Genomic DNA, 17,403 nt, shown 5'->3' on the forward strand with positions numbered 1-17,403 from the left:
GTCTCGTCGATCGAGTCGAGGAGCGTGGTGGAATTGCTCCCTTTCCCTGGCTGATCTTCGCCTTTGCTCCGCGAGCACAGACAAAGAACCACATGTCTGTCATATACCCTCACCTGGCGGGTAGGGGGGGGGCCTGGCGTTGTGCCATTCACAATGCTCTCGCCTTATGAGGCCCGGCCAGTCGTGCCCTGGCTTGGTTGGCGGCGCACTATTACGGGTGGGCTGGTCGGGCGGCGCAGACAATGCAAACGAGGGCCTCGATATGGTCTGTATTACATCGTTCTGCTTTCTCCCCGTCTCCAGGAGCACTGTGCGACGCTGGTTGGTGCCGTCGCCCAATCCCTTCTCCCTCGATGCGTCATGGGGCATTGTTGGAGAGACTGCCTCGACACCAGTCTCAGACAGTAGCTGAAGCGCCTCCATCTATTGCTGGTCTACTGCAGCTAGATCCAGAACCTGTCCGCAGCCATTGATTACTTGCCACGACTCAGAGCTCCGAACCCATTTGGGTCTATGGGAAGGGGGAGGGATGTGTGTTAACCTGGCGCGCAGCGAGTATAGGGAAAAGGAATGCCCACTATTGTCGTGCTCCAAGAAACACTTCGAGGTCGCCTAGACCTACTGTAGGAGCATACACTACTCTGTCAGGGATCATGATGCAACTCCCAGCGCACGGCCTATTGCTTCTCCACCAATTTGCGGGCTCGGTCTTCCCTCTGGCTGGCCAGAGCCCGAAACCAACGTCCGTCCACGCAGAATAACCCTGGCGTTCTTCCGATTCTAAAGTTCACCACGACGATTCGACACGTCGCAAAGCCTTCTTCGTGGTGGCCACAGTTCGTTGATCTCATTGTCAAACCCTATATCGGCCCAGTGCGGTGCCTGTGAACGTTGGCATGAATGACCTGCGACAATCGTCGATGTGACACCGGGGCGGGCCATGCCTTCACTTCACGTCCAATTCCCCAGGCCAGACTTCTACGTGGCGGCGAGCCGACCTTCTGCGGGCTCGACAACACGACTTCTTCCAGCTCGCTTTTCTGTTCCACGGCCTTGGCCTCCAATCGCGGAAGCGGGCATTGCTTACCCGCGAAGAATTCTCTGCCTCTGTTGGAGCCAACGATGCATGTCAATTCGCCTCCTGATCAGCTGCTTGGACGGTTGAAAAAGCAAGTGTTAGTGCTGGAAAACTCTGGAAACGTCGTAGAAAGCAACAGGTGCGCCTTGTTTTCTTCTCCCTGGCGGTCACCCAGGGACCTTGGGAGCAAAACCATCTGCGACCTCTTCGCATTTCAATTCGCCCTCGCCAGTAGACTGGCCTGGTTTCTCCTTGCGTCATGTCTCACGCCAGGCGGACATCGCGAGAATAGCACGAGGCCGAACCCGAGCCTAGCCAGTGCGCACTCGATGCTAGTCCATGGCCAAACGCACGACCTCCCGTTGCGGCCTGCGCCACTTAGCTTACGTCCTGAATAGGCCTTCCCCAGCCGTCGAGTCGACAGCGGCTCTGTCAAACGTAAATGCGGTCAGCGTTCGCTTCGGTGGATAGCAGACGCATCGAGTTGATGCGCGATATCTGCACATGCAGCACTTCTTACTCATCGGTCACATTTTCAACCCGTTCGGACCACAGGCCCCAGAGCTTGGGCCTCGCGGTGCTGCCAGGGCCCGGCACGCGGGGTTGCTGGTATCGGTCCCCGGTACCCCAGCAACCTGGCCAGCCACTGACCTCCGATCACTACGCCGAACACCCACCCACTCGCGTCGTGTCAAGAAAAAAAAAAAGCAATGTCTATCTGCTAGCGGTCCTCATCCCTCGCCAACATGGATGGCGTGAAGCATGACTCGACAGGAACCCTGGTCGTTTTGTCATTTGGACCGACTAAATCCTGAGTTTCGTCACTTATCACCCCCGCGACTACGGTGTAGAGTACGCGAGCCCGAAATGTTGGGGGGCGGTATCGCAAGACGCGCCATAACAGTCGATGCTGCCGGATCTACCGTGAGATCCTGCAGTGTTACATCGACGATAGACGCGCATGGTTGCAATCGGCTGATCCCTTAGCAACGTTGAGCATCCTCTGACTGAGGTGCGTCGTGTCCTGGCCCAGTACAGGAAGGAAGAGGACAGACCAGCAGCAGATGAGTATCAACATGTGGGTTGCTTTTGGGTTCACTCTCTGATGCTATGGTATGCACTGAGCCGGAACCCATCAACCAGTCACCCGACGCATCCAACGATCAACTGAACCGCCGCCGTGATGGGGGTCCTATCTTGCATGTCGACAGTTCGCTCTCGCAGATTCGTGGTGGAGTCAAACTGCCAGGGCACGGGAGAGGGGCACAGTCGTGATGCCCATTGGGCCTGCAGTCGAGAGTGTCCCTCTTGTGATACCGCTCCAGCCAGTTTCATCTAGATTTGAGAAGATAGCGTCTTCACAGCTAGAGATATCTCACGCTGGATTGCCATACCGCATCAGGAGGAGACGGGAACTTGTCCGGGAACTTGTCCCACGCCGGCGCGACGCAGCAATGTCGCCATCCGACGTCGCTGAACCGCCATGCCATGTACTCGGAAAGCGGGTTAGGCGCACGTTGAGCGAAATCACGCGAACCGCCACAGGCGCAACATGATTTTGATCCTGCTTCCCATGTATCGCGCCGTTCGTCGGAAGGTTCGTCGTGACCCCCATGTTTAACTTGAGACTACCGCTTCACGTTGTTGACGTCTTCTACGGCTTGGTTTGCACCACGGGCATTATCCCATGTCTCAGCGCCGCAACATTTTCTTCACTGTGCACTTCGAGACTGAGCAGCAACGCCAATCTTGCAAGTGCGTGGAGTCGGTGCTCCTTGCGTTCAATCCCCACGAATAGTGAAAGTCTTGGCGCAGATGCCGACGCCCTTGCATGGTCTTGATCTGCGAGTGCAGGATCGCGGATAAAAAGATCCTAAGCTCCGTTAGCTACAACAATCAGGCTACGCGAGAGCACCGAGGTTCCGGGCGGCGCCTGGGTCGAGTAGGCTCTCTTCGGGTGCCTGCATCTGGCAGTCCCTGACGTCGGACTTGTGATCCCAAGCCGTGGTGGGACTGTGGTCATCGACTAAACGTGTAGAGGTGGCACTGTACTCGTTCGAATCTATTACTCCGGTCTCGTTCGCTTCTGCTTGGTCATTACTGGCTGCCGCGTCCGCCACCGAGTTTCGATCTCTCACTTTTGTGCTGCCCCCTTTTCACTGATCACGGGCATCGTATCGTCTCGTCTCACAATCCGGCTTCTCCAGAGATCAAAAGCTGAGCAGACGCGGATGAAGAGAGTACGACAACGCCGGGATTGACTTTCTTCTGTCGTCCTTGTAGTGGGTATCCTCCACGTTGCGGTCCCTGAGTCGACATGTTTCTCACCACATGGCGACAGGGCTTTCACGCGATCAGCCATCAGGAGCAAGCCTCTGTTTCGCCGTGAATAACGCATGATTCTCCAAGCACAAGGTGTTTGTGAAAAGTTGATGAAGACTGAGCAAGGTCAGGGTACGGCCCCGGATGGGGACCAAGAAGTGTCGTGGACACTATTGCTTCTGCAGGCATTCATTTGCCCCCGTCTCAGCCACCGAGCCAACACGAGAGCCAGTAGATGACGGTGCACCAATTTGTTTCTTCGAGCTTCCTGAAGCGGCATCGCCAGCTTTCGAAGCCCTTCATTCGCAGGTTCACAGTCAGGAGACAGGGCCATGTCGTGTGTGACGCCTTGCCCGCGTCCGATCAGTGGCGTGTTTCCAAGCCAGCATCAATAGGAACGGAATAGGATGCGCCCGTCTTCGCAGTGGCCGTAGCTTGACAACTGGATAGATCACCAAGTTGAGCCATTTCAACACGCATCAGGTGGTTGGTCGGAGAAGCAGCAGGTGTGTGAGCAGCACAGGCGTTGCTTTACGCCGTTGATCTCAAAACCAGCCGCAACCTTGTTGGCAATCGACATGGTGCTTGCTTTCGGGGGCTGGGTGTGCATTGCAAGCTCTGACATGATTGTTGCTCATGGGTCCGCCCACCTCAATACGAGATCTACTGTTTTGAGACCGGTTTCCGCTCCTTGCCGGGAGCTTGTACGGCCCCCTTGGGCAGAGGGGTGTCTTGCCTTTGTGTTTCTTTGGTAGGGGATGAACAAAAGTGGTGGAGATGACATCAGTTGGTGGGTGGGCAAAACGATGTGCTTGTCGTGGCGGGATACGTCAAGGGTCGTCTTCAAGAGGTCAGCCCGGTCTCAGAGCGGTCAACGAATGGCACGCTCACTAGTCCCAGAGGCGCTCTATTTCTTCTACATGTTAGCGCCTGAGTGCATGTGGCCACTGGTTGGAGCACGCGAAACAGTCAAGCTCCGCTGGCAGCCGAACAATTACCCCGTGGGAGCTTTCGTCACGCCATGCTCATTTCGAGAGCACTCAATGGCGTGTTACGCCCTGCGAGAAATCATCTGAGCCTGCTTTACTTCGTTGAGGGGCTCAGGAAAAGAAGAATGAACTCGCCCACATGTCGTCCCGGTCGTAGTGTGCTCGAGACTCGTGCCAGTATCTCAGGAGCTTATCTGCATCATTGATGCGGCCAGGCCTCGTCAGAACACGAGCGGTTTCTCATGAGAAGTCATCAAGATACATGGTCCAACTTGTCAGCCTCATGAACTGGGCTGCGGCTCCCTCGCGTTCGGTTCGGTTCGGGAACCTAACAGAAATGACCATACTGACCGAGCCAAGGTCTAAATGGTAGAGTATGATGTTGTTTTCCTGCCTACATTTTTGTTTTGTCTATCGTACCAACATGGGCAAGGAAGCTAGGTGGACGTCCCGTGTCGTGGAAAGGTCTTACGATAAGAGATGGGTATTGACCTGGCCAGAAGACGGCAGCATCTCGAGGACAACAAAGCGATGATCAATTGAATCTTCACTCAATCTTGCAGCAACATACTTTCAAAGTAGTGCACCCGCGGGTATTAGTCTCAATGTCATTAGCTTTCGCCATGGCACAAGTGTGTGACGGCTGGCATTGGGAACCAAAAAATGCAGATGGCATATGATGAGGTCTTCGCCTATCGCAGGATTAACACCAATTGATGCGACATTGAAGAATCGCCAAATCGGTGTTTCGATTCTAAATATGGACGTTGGGCCTTTGTTGGCTGTTCATTCTACTTCTGCGAACTCGCTGTTGGGCAAAAGTCGCCGCAGGCAGAAGAAGTCTCCGAGCCCCTAGGTACATATGGAGGAGGGTCAGCCATGGATGGAGTTCGCGAAGAGAGAGATTTACCACTTCGTAAAACCTTCGCTTACATGAACTTCAGGTTAAACATGTCCCATGATATCCTCATCGTTGGTGCCACTGGCAACCAGGGCAGATCAGTTATTGAAGCTCTCGTCGCATCAGCCCCGTCAAACCCCCCTCATCGCATCCTCGCCCTCACGAGGTCGACAACATCACCCAAGGCTCAGGCTCTCAAGTCAGCATTTCCGAGCATAATCCTTGTGCGGGGCGATACGCAAGATCCGGGTCCAATCTTTGCTGCCCATCCAACCATTTCCAGCGTGTTCCTCGTCACCACCCCGCCCAACGACGAAGGGCAAGCTCTGCCACTGATCGAGGCAGCCGTCGCGGCGGACACAAACGTAGACCACTTCGTCTTCACGAGTGTCGACCGCGGCGGCGATATAGCAAGCTGGTCGACTCCGACCGACATTCCTCACTTTGCGGCCAAGCACCGCATCGAGCTGCGACTCCGCGAGGCGTGTGACCACGCCGGGGTAAGGTGGACTATCCTCCGTCCCACAGGGTTCATGGACACGTACAACCCTGGCTTCTTCGGTGCTTTCATGGCGACGCTATGGCGAGAGGGGATGCCAGCCGATCGACGGATGCAACTCGTCAGCACCCGAGACATTGGAATGTTTGCCGCCAGGGCGCTGATGGAGCCTGACGCCTGGACAGGCAAAGCGGTCGCGCTGGCTGGGGATGAGATCAGTTTCCATGAGCTGCAAGAGGTGTTTCGGAAGGCGGTTGGCGAGGAGTTGCCACTGACATATTCTGTGCTCGCGTGGCCGGTGCTGTGGTGGGTGAAGGATGCAGAGAAGAGCTTTGCGTGGTTCAGGACAGCCGGCTACGCGGCGGATTTGGCGAGGTTGCGAGAGCAGGAGCCGAGGTTGCAGACATTCAAGTTGTGGCTTCGGGAATCTAGTCAGTGGAAGAAAGGCATCGAGCTGGAATGATGGTATTAGTACAGCAAGTGTTGGATGAACGTCAGGTGGTGGCAATGTGATGATAACTTGAAGCCAGGTGTACGTCTTGCAAATTTGGAAAGGCCGAGTGTGAGACGTAGAGAGCCGCACAATATGTAGACAAGATGACTAGATATAACCAAGATTAGCTGTCAGCTACCACTCTGCGATCACCTCACTACCATTTTGATATAGGGTTCATTGGGTCTTTTTGCTTTCCGTTCCGAAGACGCCTGGCAGTTTTGGAACGCTGCGTAAGATGCGCATCTATCTTATTTGCCGTGTGTTCGTTCGATGCTCGCAAAACGCCCATGTTCAGCCGAGACTGCGGTACTATCATGGCTTGGAGGTCTCCGCGTCAACATCGACGTCACCAAACAGGTACATAAAAGCGTTGTGGACTTCGTCAGTAAGATCGCTCGCCTGTAGGCTCCGTCCCTTCTTTGCAAAGGCTCGTCGCGAGCATTCCTAAGGAACAGTCAGTTTGACACTCCTTTCCGTGCTCGGGCTTCGAGTGCAAGCGGCACGTACTCTGGTGATTGCACTTCCTCCAAATGCTGCAAGTCCGACTAGCTCGTCCTCAGCTAGTGTAGCATCGCCTCGATCCCAGAGGCCTTCAAGATATGCGTGCCTCCACCCCAGGAACGTAGCGATAGCCCCCGTTAGTGTATCGCCTTGTCCGCCGCTGCGCTTCTTGCCACCTTGGAGATCAACGACAAGCGTTGTCTTGCCGTTCGAGATATAATCATTGGCTCCCTTCTGGATGATGGTCACGCCATCAAGTCCCCTGGCCAGAGCCTCCACCTTGCCAGTCTCGCCGCCTTCAGACGTGACTTTGTCCTCATCGACACCGAGTGCTTTACACAGCCGTGAGAACTCGACTACGTTGGGCGTCAGCACTGCCTTCGCATAACCACGCACGAGGCTAGGATCCTTTTGCACGACCAGAAGCGCGTCAGCATCCAGGATGATAGGAATGTCCCGCTCGCGCGCGGCACGCACAACTCGTGCCACTGTTGCCTGCATCAGCGGATCGCGGCCGAGGCCTGGTCCGATGACGAGCACGTGGAGTCGAGGCAATATGTCGGCCACGCTTGAAGCAATACGTTCCGGGTCAGTCTCGGCGTTCTTCTTGCTAGTGTCAGTCGAGGAGCGCGTGTCTGCGGATGCGGCGGGCGACTGGCGCATCAACGGATGAACCATGAGGTTGGGCGAGTAGGTCTTGATGACGGCGGCGGCGGCCGGTGTGCAAATGACGTGAGACTGCCGAGGGGTTAGCCGACAAGTAATCGAGATGTAGAGCCGATAGGCAAGAAAGAGAAAGGCACCATATCGCATCCTAAGCGAGCGCTGGCCATGGCCGAGAAATACGGCGCGCCGGTATAGTCTTCGCTGCCTCCCAGGACGCCGACGCGGCCGAGCTGTCCTGTCCATGTCCACTGTCAGTGCTGATGCGATCGGTCTTGCGAAGAAGGAAAGCATACCCTTGTGGAAGTGATCCAGCATCGGTGGAATCATGCGCTGCACGCGAGCGAGGGTTTCCTTTGTAGCGGCAGACATATCTGACGCGTCTGCGGGCATGCCTCGAGTCGGTGGTTCGGACGAATGGGTGATGGAGGCGGGGAAAGGAAATGGATGGTGGATGAAGCGACCTCGGATAAAGCGGTGCCCTGGTGTTCCAATCAGGCAGTTACACTGTCATAAGCAAGATCATCTGAAGTATGAATTTCAACAAATGAAGGCAAGACGGAAGAAAGGGTTTGAAGAAGGCAAGCGCAGCTCGGGTGGAAAGCAATGATGTCACGACGATGCAACGGTGCGCCGGACACAAAGGCCCGATGGGCGAATACGACAGAAAAGTACAGCTCCAATACTAAAACGGGCTACAGACGGAACAGAGATCAGCTGTTCAAGGACAAAAGGAATCGAGGGCGTTAATTGAGTCTTGAGCTCTATTTTACAGTGGTTCGACTGGAGAATCGCGCCCCAGATCGCTTCCCCAGGTGCTTCTCCCAGCCCGGTGCACCCTTCGAATCGTCCTCCCGCTTCTACGGAAAAACAGAAATCACTTCGGTATAGACAGCTTCTCCCCCGTGCACCATGTCGGACCGTTATTACACCACGAGTGGCCGCTTAACCGAGGAAGCTCTTGACGAACGTCTGGGTGACGTCCTTGAGCCTGGCCTCGAGGTCCTTGCTGAGGGCGCCCTCCTTGTCGATGGTCGCCAGGAGGTCAGCCTCGTTGGTCTTGAGGTGGTTGAGGAAGTCAGACTCCCACTGGAGGATCTTGTCGACAGGAATGTTGTCGATGTGGCCGTTAACACCAGCGTAGATGATGGGGACCATCTCGTTGACGCCAAGAGGAGAGTACTGCTTCTGCTTGAGGAGCTCGGTCAACTGTGGTGGGATTAGCATACGTTTCCGTTCACACAGGGACTGAGCAAAAACTTACACGCTCACCACGGGCAAGGGTCTGCTTGGTGGCGGCGTCCGAGTCGGAACCGAAACGGGCAAAGGCGGCGACCTCACGGTACTGGGCCAGGAAGAGCTTGAGCGAGCCAGCGACTTGCTTCATGGCCTTGAGCTGGGCAGCGGAACCGACACGCGAGACGGAAAGACCGACGTTGATGGCGGGACGGATACCCTTGTAGAACAGCTCAGCCTCGAGGAAGATCTGGCCGTCAGTGATAGAAATGACGTTGGTGGGAATGTAGGCCGAGACGTCACCACCCTGGGTCTCGATGATGGGCAGAGCAGTCATGGAGCCACCGCCGAGCTTCTTGTTCATCTTGGCGGCACGCTCGAGAAGACGAGAGTGGAGGTAGAAGACGTCACCGGGGTAGGCCTCACGTCCGGGGGGACGGCGGAGAAGAAGAGACATCTGGCGGTAAGCGACGGCCTGCTTCGAGAGATCGTCGTAGATGATCAGAGAGTGCATGCCATTGTCCCTAAAATATTCCGCGATAGCCGCTTTGAGGAGTTTAGCTGTTGTTCAATGCATAGGAATGTTGAAGACTTACCACCAGTGAAAGGAGCGATGTACTGGAGAGGGGCGGCCTCGGAGGCGGTGGCGGCGACGACAATGGAGTACTTCATGGCGTCATTCTCCTCGAGGGTCTTGACGAGCTGAGAAACGGTGGAACGCTTCTGGCCGACGGCGACGTAGACGCAGTAGAGCTTCTTCTCCTCGTCGTTGGAGTTGTTCCAACGCTTCTGGTTGAGCATAGCGTCCAGGGCGACAGCAGTCTTACCGGTCTGGCGATCACCGATAATCAGCTCACGCTGGCCACGACCAATGGGAACCATGGCGTCGATGGACTTCAGACCAGTCTGCACGGGCTGGTTGACGGACTGGCGAGGCAGAATGCCGGGGGCCTTGAGCTGGGCACGGCGCTTCCCGCTGGCGTTGAGGGGACCCTTGCCATCGATGGGGTTGCCGAGAGCGTCGACGACACGGCCGAGCAGCTCGAGGCCGACGGGGACCTCAACCTGGTATGTATTAGCAACTGTTGTTGGGCTGTAAAGAAATGATTGATACTTACGATCTCGCCGGTACGCTTGACAGTCTCACCCTCCTTGACGAGACGGTCGGAACCGAAAAGCACGACACCGACCTGGCCAGCCTCGAGGTTCATGCACATGCCCTTGACGCCAGAGGCGAACCTAGAAATGAGTTAAATGGCGGTGCGAAATTGATCGTGAGATGGATGAACGTACTCGACAAGCTCCTCAGCCTGGACGTTGGCCATACCGTGCACACGGGCGATACCATCACTAAGAGGAAAATTTCGTCAGCGAAACAGTTCGGCGATGCACTTCGTCGCAAAGAGTTCCTGGAGGTTCCGGAGTGCGGTAGACACTAGGAAGTCCTCCAACTACCCTTTGCTGATTGGTGCTCGGGCCAGACGTACCCAACGGAAAGGACACGGCCAGTCTCGGCAAGGTTGGACTCCTCCTGGACGCCACGGATGCGCTGCTCGAGAATCGAAGAGACCTCGGTCGGCGCGGCCTTGGCCTCAGCGTAGGTTCGGACTTGGATCGCGGCGTTGATGGCGGGTGCGGCATTTCGAGTCTGGGCGGTTGAAAATCAAGTTAGCCGAAGCCCCGAAAATGCTGTGGTGTCGCCCCCAACGACAAGGACAACACGGTGTCAAGGGAGCTCATGAAAAGCTTGCCCACGACGCCGCGACCGGCTTCAAGACCCCAATTGAGCTTTCAAAGAACTCGTGGATGACTTCCGACACGGCCGACCATGTTTTTCGATGGATTGGAGATGGTTTTCGGGCTAAGGGGAGGACGACTTACGGCACCGACTCTGCCGGCGGCAGAGACCGCACCGACGGCGCGCGTCGACTGGCGGAGGGCGTTGCGGAACATATTAGGAGGATCGTCGACGCTGTCTAGATCGAGGGAGAATCAATTGCAACAGGTGCAATTGAGTTTGAGGGGAGATTGGGGGTGTTGATGGTGCCTTTGCAGGAGTGCAAATGGAGTCTTTTTTGGAGGAAGACCCGGCAGAGGGAAAAGGTGAGAGGGAGATGGAGCAGGAAAGGATCGAGTGGAGTGGGAGCTGGCTGAACCGGCCAATCAGCAGGTATCCGCGAAGTTTTACCTCAGTCAGCCCGGAAACTCCCTAACAATTCTCATTTAGGCGTGGTCCTGCCCTTCCCGATGGGTGCCTTGGAAGCCTGATCACCTAGCCAGCCTCGTCTCTCAGCGACGTTATGGCCTAAACTCTGACCGTTGGAGGTCGTGATGCCTCGGACTTTCTTTTACTAGATTTGTTCCTTCGCTTCAATGTCTTTTTTCTTCGTGAATCGCCAGGCCAGAGCGGCGATGCCCTTCTCACTGCTTGAGGCCACTCGTTGCCTGCCCGACCGAACGCCCGACCTCGGGCACCGGATCGGATTATGCTCAGCCCCGAGCACTCAAGCTACTCAAACTGCACCGTTGGCCTGAAACCCTTAGGTTGCCCTCAACCTGCCTGACTTCCCAGGCTCCCTTATCACGGCTCTCTCAACGACGGCTCGAGCTTTCGACTAGGACATCGTGGGTCCTCAGTCGTGTTCGGCTTGGTCAAGGATTTTGGGAGATTGACCTTAAATAGGTTCATCTTGATCACGGAGATAAACATGCACGTGGTGAAAGGTCTGAATATTGTGTGTTGTGTGAGCTGTACATGTTCAGCTACATCTCACGATCACGGCTTCCCAATAATGTATTTCGTTCATATGCAGAACCTCAAAAAACAAATTCGTTTATTGAAAAGCTACTCATCCTTTGACGCCACGATTTTTCCATCTTTCCCGCGGTTCATAACAATCAGACGTGGAAGTGAGCGCGTGGACACATAAGGAGATACTGGTGAATGAACAGCGCAGACAGCAGTATCTTGCGAGTAGCATTCACAGTATGCTGTCGCCATGTCAGACATGTGTAGTCCGCAGAAATTAAGCATATGTGGTCCAGGATCCGGAGGACAAACACTGAGGCAGCGCGATGCCTCCACATTGTCAACCCCAACACATAATGCATGTGCGAATGACCTACGCCATATCACAGTGAAGTCGATGATGAGCTTCAATTGACGACGGCGCAGCACCATTGAAGCCACTTCGCGCATCGAAGGATAGACGCACATGGCCATTCGCCGATGATGCTCTGATGTCAAGGTGGTAAATGCTTCCCAGACGAGATGCAGGTCTACAGAGAACCCCTTGGAAAGTGGCAGGAACCAAATCTTTACAGCACAGTCGACAAGCCACTTTCGGACTGTATTGGGCCAATTCGCATTTCACATCACTCTACGCACTGGGACTGCAAGCAGGGTGGAAGCCGGCATTACGCCGGTCGGTCTCTGAGGCCGTAGCTTGTGACGATTACTCGTAAATCAAGCTTGATGAAGTTGCTGCAAGCAGCGGGAAATACACGCCGGTAAGCCCTTTTCCTTTTCGCCCGTGACCCAGAATCCGTTAAGCCATCCCATAAAAAGTGTCATTGTCCATTTGCGCATTTACCGGACAATGCCGTCGAAGCGCTGCTTGAACCACCTGACGGTCTCCTCACGCTTGATCTTGTGGTTGGAGCCGATCTTGGCCTTGCAGCGCCTGCGGGTGGCGACGCGCTCACCCTTGCGGGTCATGCAGGCGTAGAAGTCCATGCCGTAGATACCGATGGAGGGGTCGTACTTGATGCCGAGATCGATGTGCTCAGAGATACCGAAGCCGAAGTTGCCGGTCTCGGAGAAGTTGCGCTTGCGGAGCTCGTACTCCTTGACCTTGAGGCCACGCTCGAGGATCTCCTCAGCCTGTAGACATACCGGTTAGCGACAATTGTGTGCACGAATGTGCGACAGTTGGAAGAAAGGCATACCTTGGGGCCACGGACGGTGACGTGGACAGCAATCTTCTCGTTACGACGGATACCGAAGGTACGGACGGTGTAGCGAGCCTTGCCTATTGATAGTTGTCAGATTCATGCGCACACTGCTGCTCTCGTCGTGGGTGCCTTACTGTAGACGGGGGTTTGACCAGAAAGCTGCTCAAGCACCTTGGCGGCACGGGTGAGCCTGTCACCAGACTCTCCGACGGAAATGTTGAGGACGAGCTTCTGGAGGTGAAGCTCCCTCATGGGGTTGGCGGCCTTCTCGGACATTTTGGCGGTTGGGGTGGTCGACGGTGGTTGATGGTCGGACTTGTCGTGGGCGCTGATCACTGGGCGTGAAGTTGCTGGCAAAAAGTTCGGGAACTTGAGAGTCGTTCGAAATTCAAGAGGGTTTTGCAGCCCCAAAGCCCTTGCGCCCAGGGTGGGCGACGACCCCACTGTGGAGGGGCCCGAAGTGGACTAGTGCACCAGCTGGTGATTGTTACTGCCGGCTGTCAGCACTTCGAGCTCACGTTTGCCCCACCAGCAGCCTGTCGGAGCTTCAGCCTTCTGTCTGTCTTCAGCCTCCCGAGGGAAATTTCCCAACTCTCATTGGAAGCCATATCCACCCACCCTTGACCTCCAACGAGCTCCGCGAAAGCAAAGCACTTGAAGGTCGCAGACGTCACCCGACATCTGCACGCAAAGAACCATTTTTTGAACCTCTTGAGAAGCTGCACTCGCGGCAACTCGCTTTCCAACCGCAACCATGGCGAACAAACAGGGCAAGATGGTGAGTGGTCTTCCCCCACCGACTTCCTTTGAAGCTCGAGGTTGACAATGTAGGCTGACTTGACACGATCTCTCTTTAGGCCGGCTACGTACGTACCCCCCGACGGTGCAAGGCTCCATGAGCATCCTTTCGAAGTCGCGATCGAGACCTACTGACGCCATGCTAGATCAACTACCGGATGAGAGTCACTCTGAACGACGGTCGCCAGATGACCGGTCAGATGCTTGCATTTGACAAGGTCCGCAACTCCGTCCTCCACCGCTTCCCCTGTAGCTCCCGCTGATGACATGACAGCACATGAACCTCGTCCTCGCCGACACGGAAGAGTTCCGACGCGTCAAGCGCAAGCAGAACAAGCCCTCCGCGCCTGGCGCGAGCGGCTCTGGCCAGACTGTCGAGTCGGAGGAGAAGAGGACTTTGGGCCTTACGATTGTCCGAGGCGCTCAGATCGTCTCGCTGTCGGTCGAGTCGGAGCCTCCTGCGGACCCTAGCGCTCGCCTGGGCAAGAGCGCAACCGGCGGCATCGCATCTACTCTCAGTGCTGGCCCTGGCGTTGCCCGCCCTGCTGGTCGCGGCGCTGCTGTGCCGCCGTCATTGGCAGTAAGTTTCGACGTCTCTCACTTCTACTACAATCGCTGATTTGTTTTTTAGGGACCTGCTGCTGGTGTTGGTGGTGGCGCGCCTCCCCCTGGCTTCCCCGGATTCCCTGGCGGTGCTCCTCCTTTTGCCGGACGTGGAGGTAAGTCCTCATCATTCCAGATGGCTCGCCCTCATCCCGCTCACACCTACTCAGCCCCTCCCCCGGGTTTCCCTGGTGGATTCCCCCCTGGATTCCCTCCTCAGGGTGGCGCATTCCCTCCCCAAGGCTTCCCTCCCGGTCCTCCTGGCGGCGGTCCTCCTGGCTTCAACCCTCCGCCTCGGAGGTAATACGTGAGTGTCGCTGACAGGAGGGTCGGGCGTTTGTACGCTCGCGTCAGATTTATGATGACCATTGGCGTTTGGGGATATTGAAGAATACCATGACGGATGGACAAAAACGCGAATCTGTAGAGGAGCGGCTCAACCTTGGAAGGCTGGGTAAATGAACATGATTTCCGCGCCATGACTGACTGAAAATTGCGTGGTTATGGTCCTCGAGCTTTGGGCGTTGTCATGTTCGTGGTGATGAGCTGGGGTGATATGTGACACGGTGCAGGGTAATGCATTGGCCGTTGCTGCGTTAAAAGCCATCCAAATGTGCTTCGTCGTGGCCTTTTTCGTAGACCAGGAAATGACCCTAAGCTTGGTAACAGACTAATTCAAGGCTCTTGCAAACGATCACCTCTCAAGGAATCCTGGTTCTGAGGCTTGCGTGGTCCTCGCTCCTCGTCGCCTACTGGGCAGTGGTTTCACCTGAGTGATATGGTTTCATGAGTGCGTGTCTGAAGCTCTGCTGCATCTTGAGGTGTTTGTAGCTTTGACATGCTAGTCTTTTATTTAAGCCGCCATTGAGTCACTTAGACTTTGACTTGTGACTGCTGGTTAGTACGGTGTCGGACAAAGATGAATACGTTGGTTGCTTTCGATAATTACCTATTTGGTGAACGTCCACATTTTGAGCATCTCCTGTTCATATCAACTTGCGCGAGCAATGATTCGAAGGAACCCCAAATAGAACAAAAAAAAACACGTTGTCTTGGTATGACTTCATCTACATGGAAGGTTGCTAAGTATTGTCTCGACCAAGATGTGCATCTGCTGATTCCGCTCGTGAACGCAGTGCTGTCACTTTGTTGACACTCATTTTCATGCCTTCGGTGCACATATTGTGAATTAAGAATCTCACAACAACTCATGTCATTCTTTAAAATACGAAACAACAACAATTCATAGCTTCAAGATATACCATATGCGGCCATTGAGTCCAGGATTCGCAATGAACGGCAGTACGAAGCCGTTGTATCGTCCCCTATGTCCTCTGACACTGCCTTCAGCAAAGGGCACGTGACGTCCATCTTATCCCCGGATGGACGCTATCTCCGTTGAACCGCAAAAACTCAACGCACGCACCTCCACGAATTGCAGCGCAGCGGTTCCGATCCAAGCTCCGACTCGGAAAGTCAAGCTCCCCAACAAGAAGAACGTCCATTTCCAACCTCAATCTCCCAACCCAAATCCCCAGGTCGTCCGCGTCGACCTCGCCAACATCACGACTGACCGATTGAACGACTTGCCGCTCCCTCCGACCAAACGATTACAATGGCTGCTTTCATCAAGGCTGTCAATGCCAAGATCCGGGCGAACCCGGCACTGAACTACTTCTGCTCTACGCGTACGTTGGGACATTTTCTTGAGTTGGTGTACCTCGCATCGCCGGGTGAAGGACGAGGCCAGGAGATGCGATTGTCATTGGAATGAACGCGATCGATCCATCACTGGCGTTTCTGCTGCTGCTGCTGCTGTTGAGGTGCCCCTGCCTGTGGTTGGCATATCCGGAGGATCCTCATGCGGCTCCGATCGCGCCTTTAAGTTGCGAATGCGACGAGCTTTCTGAAGAAGACGCATATCAGAAGAGCAAGCACTGATGCCTGGGTCTAGATTTCTGGGGTCCTGCCTCCAACTTTGGTATCCCCGTGGCCGCCGTTCTCGACACCCAAAAGTCTCCCGACCTGTGAGTCCCCCTGCCTGGATCGCCTGCAAATCGTGTCTACGACTGTGAATCTTGACTAAACGTAGACTTTGTACAGGATCTCGGGCCAGATGACGGGCGCTCTTGTCATCTACTCCGCCACCTTCATGCGCTACTCGCTCGCCGTCTCACCAAAGAACTACCTCCTGTTCGCGTGCCACTTTGTCAACGAGTGCTCGCAGCTGACGCAGGGCTACCGATACCTGTCATGGCACAAGTGGGGAGGCAAGGAAGCTGCCGCTGCCGCGGGAGGCAACGTCAAGGAGACGGCCGAGGCGATCAAGGACAAGGCCGTGGCTGTCGAGGCCAAGGTCGAGGGCAAGGTCAAGGAGGCCCTGGGCAAATAGATATATACCCCTTTTTGCCTCCTTACCATGAACGAAGGACGAGCGTACTGAACAGATGCGGCTACTGCGGTCTACCTAATACGGGGGTCCGCACAGGATCGATCCGCGTGGGGTGTGGGGGAGAGGGACAGAGAGACCAGCCGCGAAATGGCTTGCGGCAGATGGGCTTGCGGACGCGCTGCAGCCCCGATATCTGGGGCACAAGGGAGAGGCTTGAGATGGACAAATGAGGGATCGAGCTGGATGATCGCAGAAAGGGCACATTGGACAGCATGGGGGGGAGAGAGTGCCATCATGTATTATCACCTCTGACATTACCTCTGCTCGTAGAAATCCTATCTGCCTGGCATGACATACAATGTAGAATGAGGCGTGCCCATCATTCATCATCGAGGACGTGGTCCTTGGCAACACTTTTGTTGGTCTTGTCGGGATATTGCTTTGGGGGAAGTCGGATCCATCTGGACAGGGTGGTGGCTTGGACTGCCGATCTGAGATTAGGATGGAGCGAGCGGCCTACAAGCTGCCGCAGGTCAAGCTGTGGCCCGGAGCAAGGATGAATATCAGACAGTCACCGACCGTGCCAACCCCCACCTGCCTTCGTTGCACGAAACGAAACGGCGGATCTCGCAAGCTCATCGAGCGGGCAAAATCTCGGCTCGCTATTTCGGGCCATTGGCACCTCGAAACGAGAGTTCGGGGGCAAGGCCCGAAGACATGCTTCGTTTCACTGTCACGAGCCAAACAGCAACCTTATCCACCGCGCTACCCAAAGATAGACGTCGCCACATAATCACACCGAAACCCAAGGGGGGTGGGCAGCTCAGGGCCCTTCGGTAACCCCCCACCGAAGTGGACGAGAGGGCGGTACGGCTTGGCGCGCGTTTGCTCGAAAAAGCCACGAACCATCTTGGGGGTGTCGTCGACTCACACACGGACGACGGACGGGTTGCAAATGCCTGTTCTAACCT

The 17,403-nt window shown here is 55.4% G+C and overlaps 6 protein-coding genes across 6 annotated transcripts; 3 read left to right on the plus strand and 3 right to left on the minus strand.

The window, feature by feature from the left end:
- Nucleotides 1-5,340: 5,340 nt before the first annotated feature.
- On the plus strand, nucleotides 5,341-6,252 carry D7B24_001442 (uncharacterized protein; the record flags this gene model as incomplete). The annotated part of the gene is made up of 1 exon (XM_028635675.1): nucleotides 5,341-6,252. The coding sequence occupies one exon, from the start codon at nucleotides 5,341-5,343 to the stop codon at nucleotides 6,250-6,252; it is 912 nt and encodes a 303-aa protein (XP_028497877.1).
- Nucleotides 6,253-6,597: 345 nt separating this feature from the next.
- Nucleotides 6,598-7,842, minus strand: D7B24_001443 (uncharacterized protein; the record flags this gene model as incomplete). The annotated part of the gene is made up of 4 exons (XM_028635676.1): nucleotides 6,598-6,729; nucleotides 6,793-7,524; nucleotides 7,590-7,687; nucleotides 7,746-7,842. 4 exons carry the CDS (start codon nucleotides 7,840-7,842, stop codon nucleotides 6,598-6,600), a joined length of 1,059 nt encoding a protein of 352 aa, XP_028497878.1.
- Nucleotides 7,843-8,394: 552 nt separating this feature from the next.
- On the minus strand, nucleotides 8,395-10,638 carry ATP5A1 (ATP synthase subunit alpha, mitochondrial; the record flags this gene model as incomplete). Its single annotated transcript, XM_028635677.1, has 7 exons — nucleotides 8,395-8,658; nucleotides 8,714-9,231; nucleotides 9,282-9,750; nucleotides 9,804-9,924; nucleotides 9,979-10,035; nucleotides 10,173-10,333; nucleotides 10,567-10,638. 7 exons carry the CDS (start codon nucleotides 10,636-10,638, stop codon nucleotides 8,395-8,397), a joined length of 1,662 nt encoding a protein of 553 aa, XP_028497879.1.
- A 1,636-nt stretch (nucleotides 10,639-12,274) lies between these two features.
- On the minus strand, nucleotides 12,275-12,915 carry RPL11 (60S ribosomal protein L11; the record flags this gene model as incomplete). Its single annotated transcript, XM_028635678.1, has 3 exons — nucleotides 12,275-12,568; nucleotides 12,634-12,716; nucleotides 12,774-12,915. 3 exons carry the CDS (start codon nucleotides 12,913-12,915, stop codon nucleotides 12,275-12,277), a joined length of 519 nt encoding a protein of 172 aa, XP_028497880.1.
- Nucleotides 12,916-13,393: 478 nt separating this feature from the next.
- On the plus strand, nucleotides 13,394-14,344 carry D7B24_001446 (uncharacterized protein; the record flags this gene model as incomplete). The annotated part of the gene is made up of 6 exons (XM_028635679.1): nucleotides 13,394-13,417; nucleotides 13,497-13,505; nucleotides 13,584-13,655; nucleotides 13,712-14,017; nucleotides 14,069-14,156; nucleotides 14,211-14,344. 6 exons carry the CDS (start codon nucleotides 13,394-13,396, stop codon nucleotides 14,342-14,344), a joined length of 633 nt encoding a protein of 210 aa, XP_028497881.1.
- Nucleotides 14,345-15,655: 1,311 nt separating this feature from the next.
- Nucleotides 15,656-16,432, plus strand: D7B24_001447 (uncharacterized protein; the record flags this gene model as incomplete). Its single annotated transcript, XM_028635680.1, has 3 exons — nucleotides 15,656-15,728; nucleotides 15,995-16,067; nucleotides 16,144-16,432. The coding sequence occupies 3 exons, from the start codon at nucleotides 15,656-15,658 to the stop codon at nucleotides 16,430-16,432; spliced, it is 435 nt and encodes a 144-aa protein (XP_028497882.1).
- Between the last annotated feature and the right edge of the window lie 971 nt (nucleotides 16,433-17,403).

Source organism: Verticillium nonalfalfae (assembly GCF_003724135.2).
Source record: "Verticillium nonalfalfae strain VnAa140/NRRL 66861 chromosome Unknown scaffold_13, whole genome shotgun sequence".
NCBI classification, from domain to species: Eukaryota; Fungi; Ascomycota; class Sordariomycetes; order Glomerellales; family Plectosphaerellaceae; genus Verticillium; species Verticillium nonalfalfae.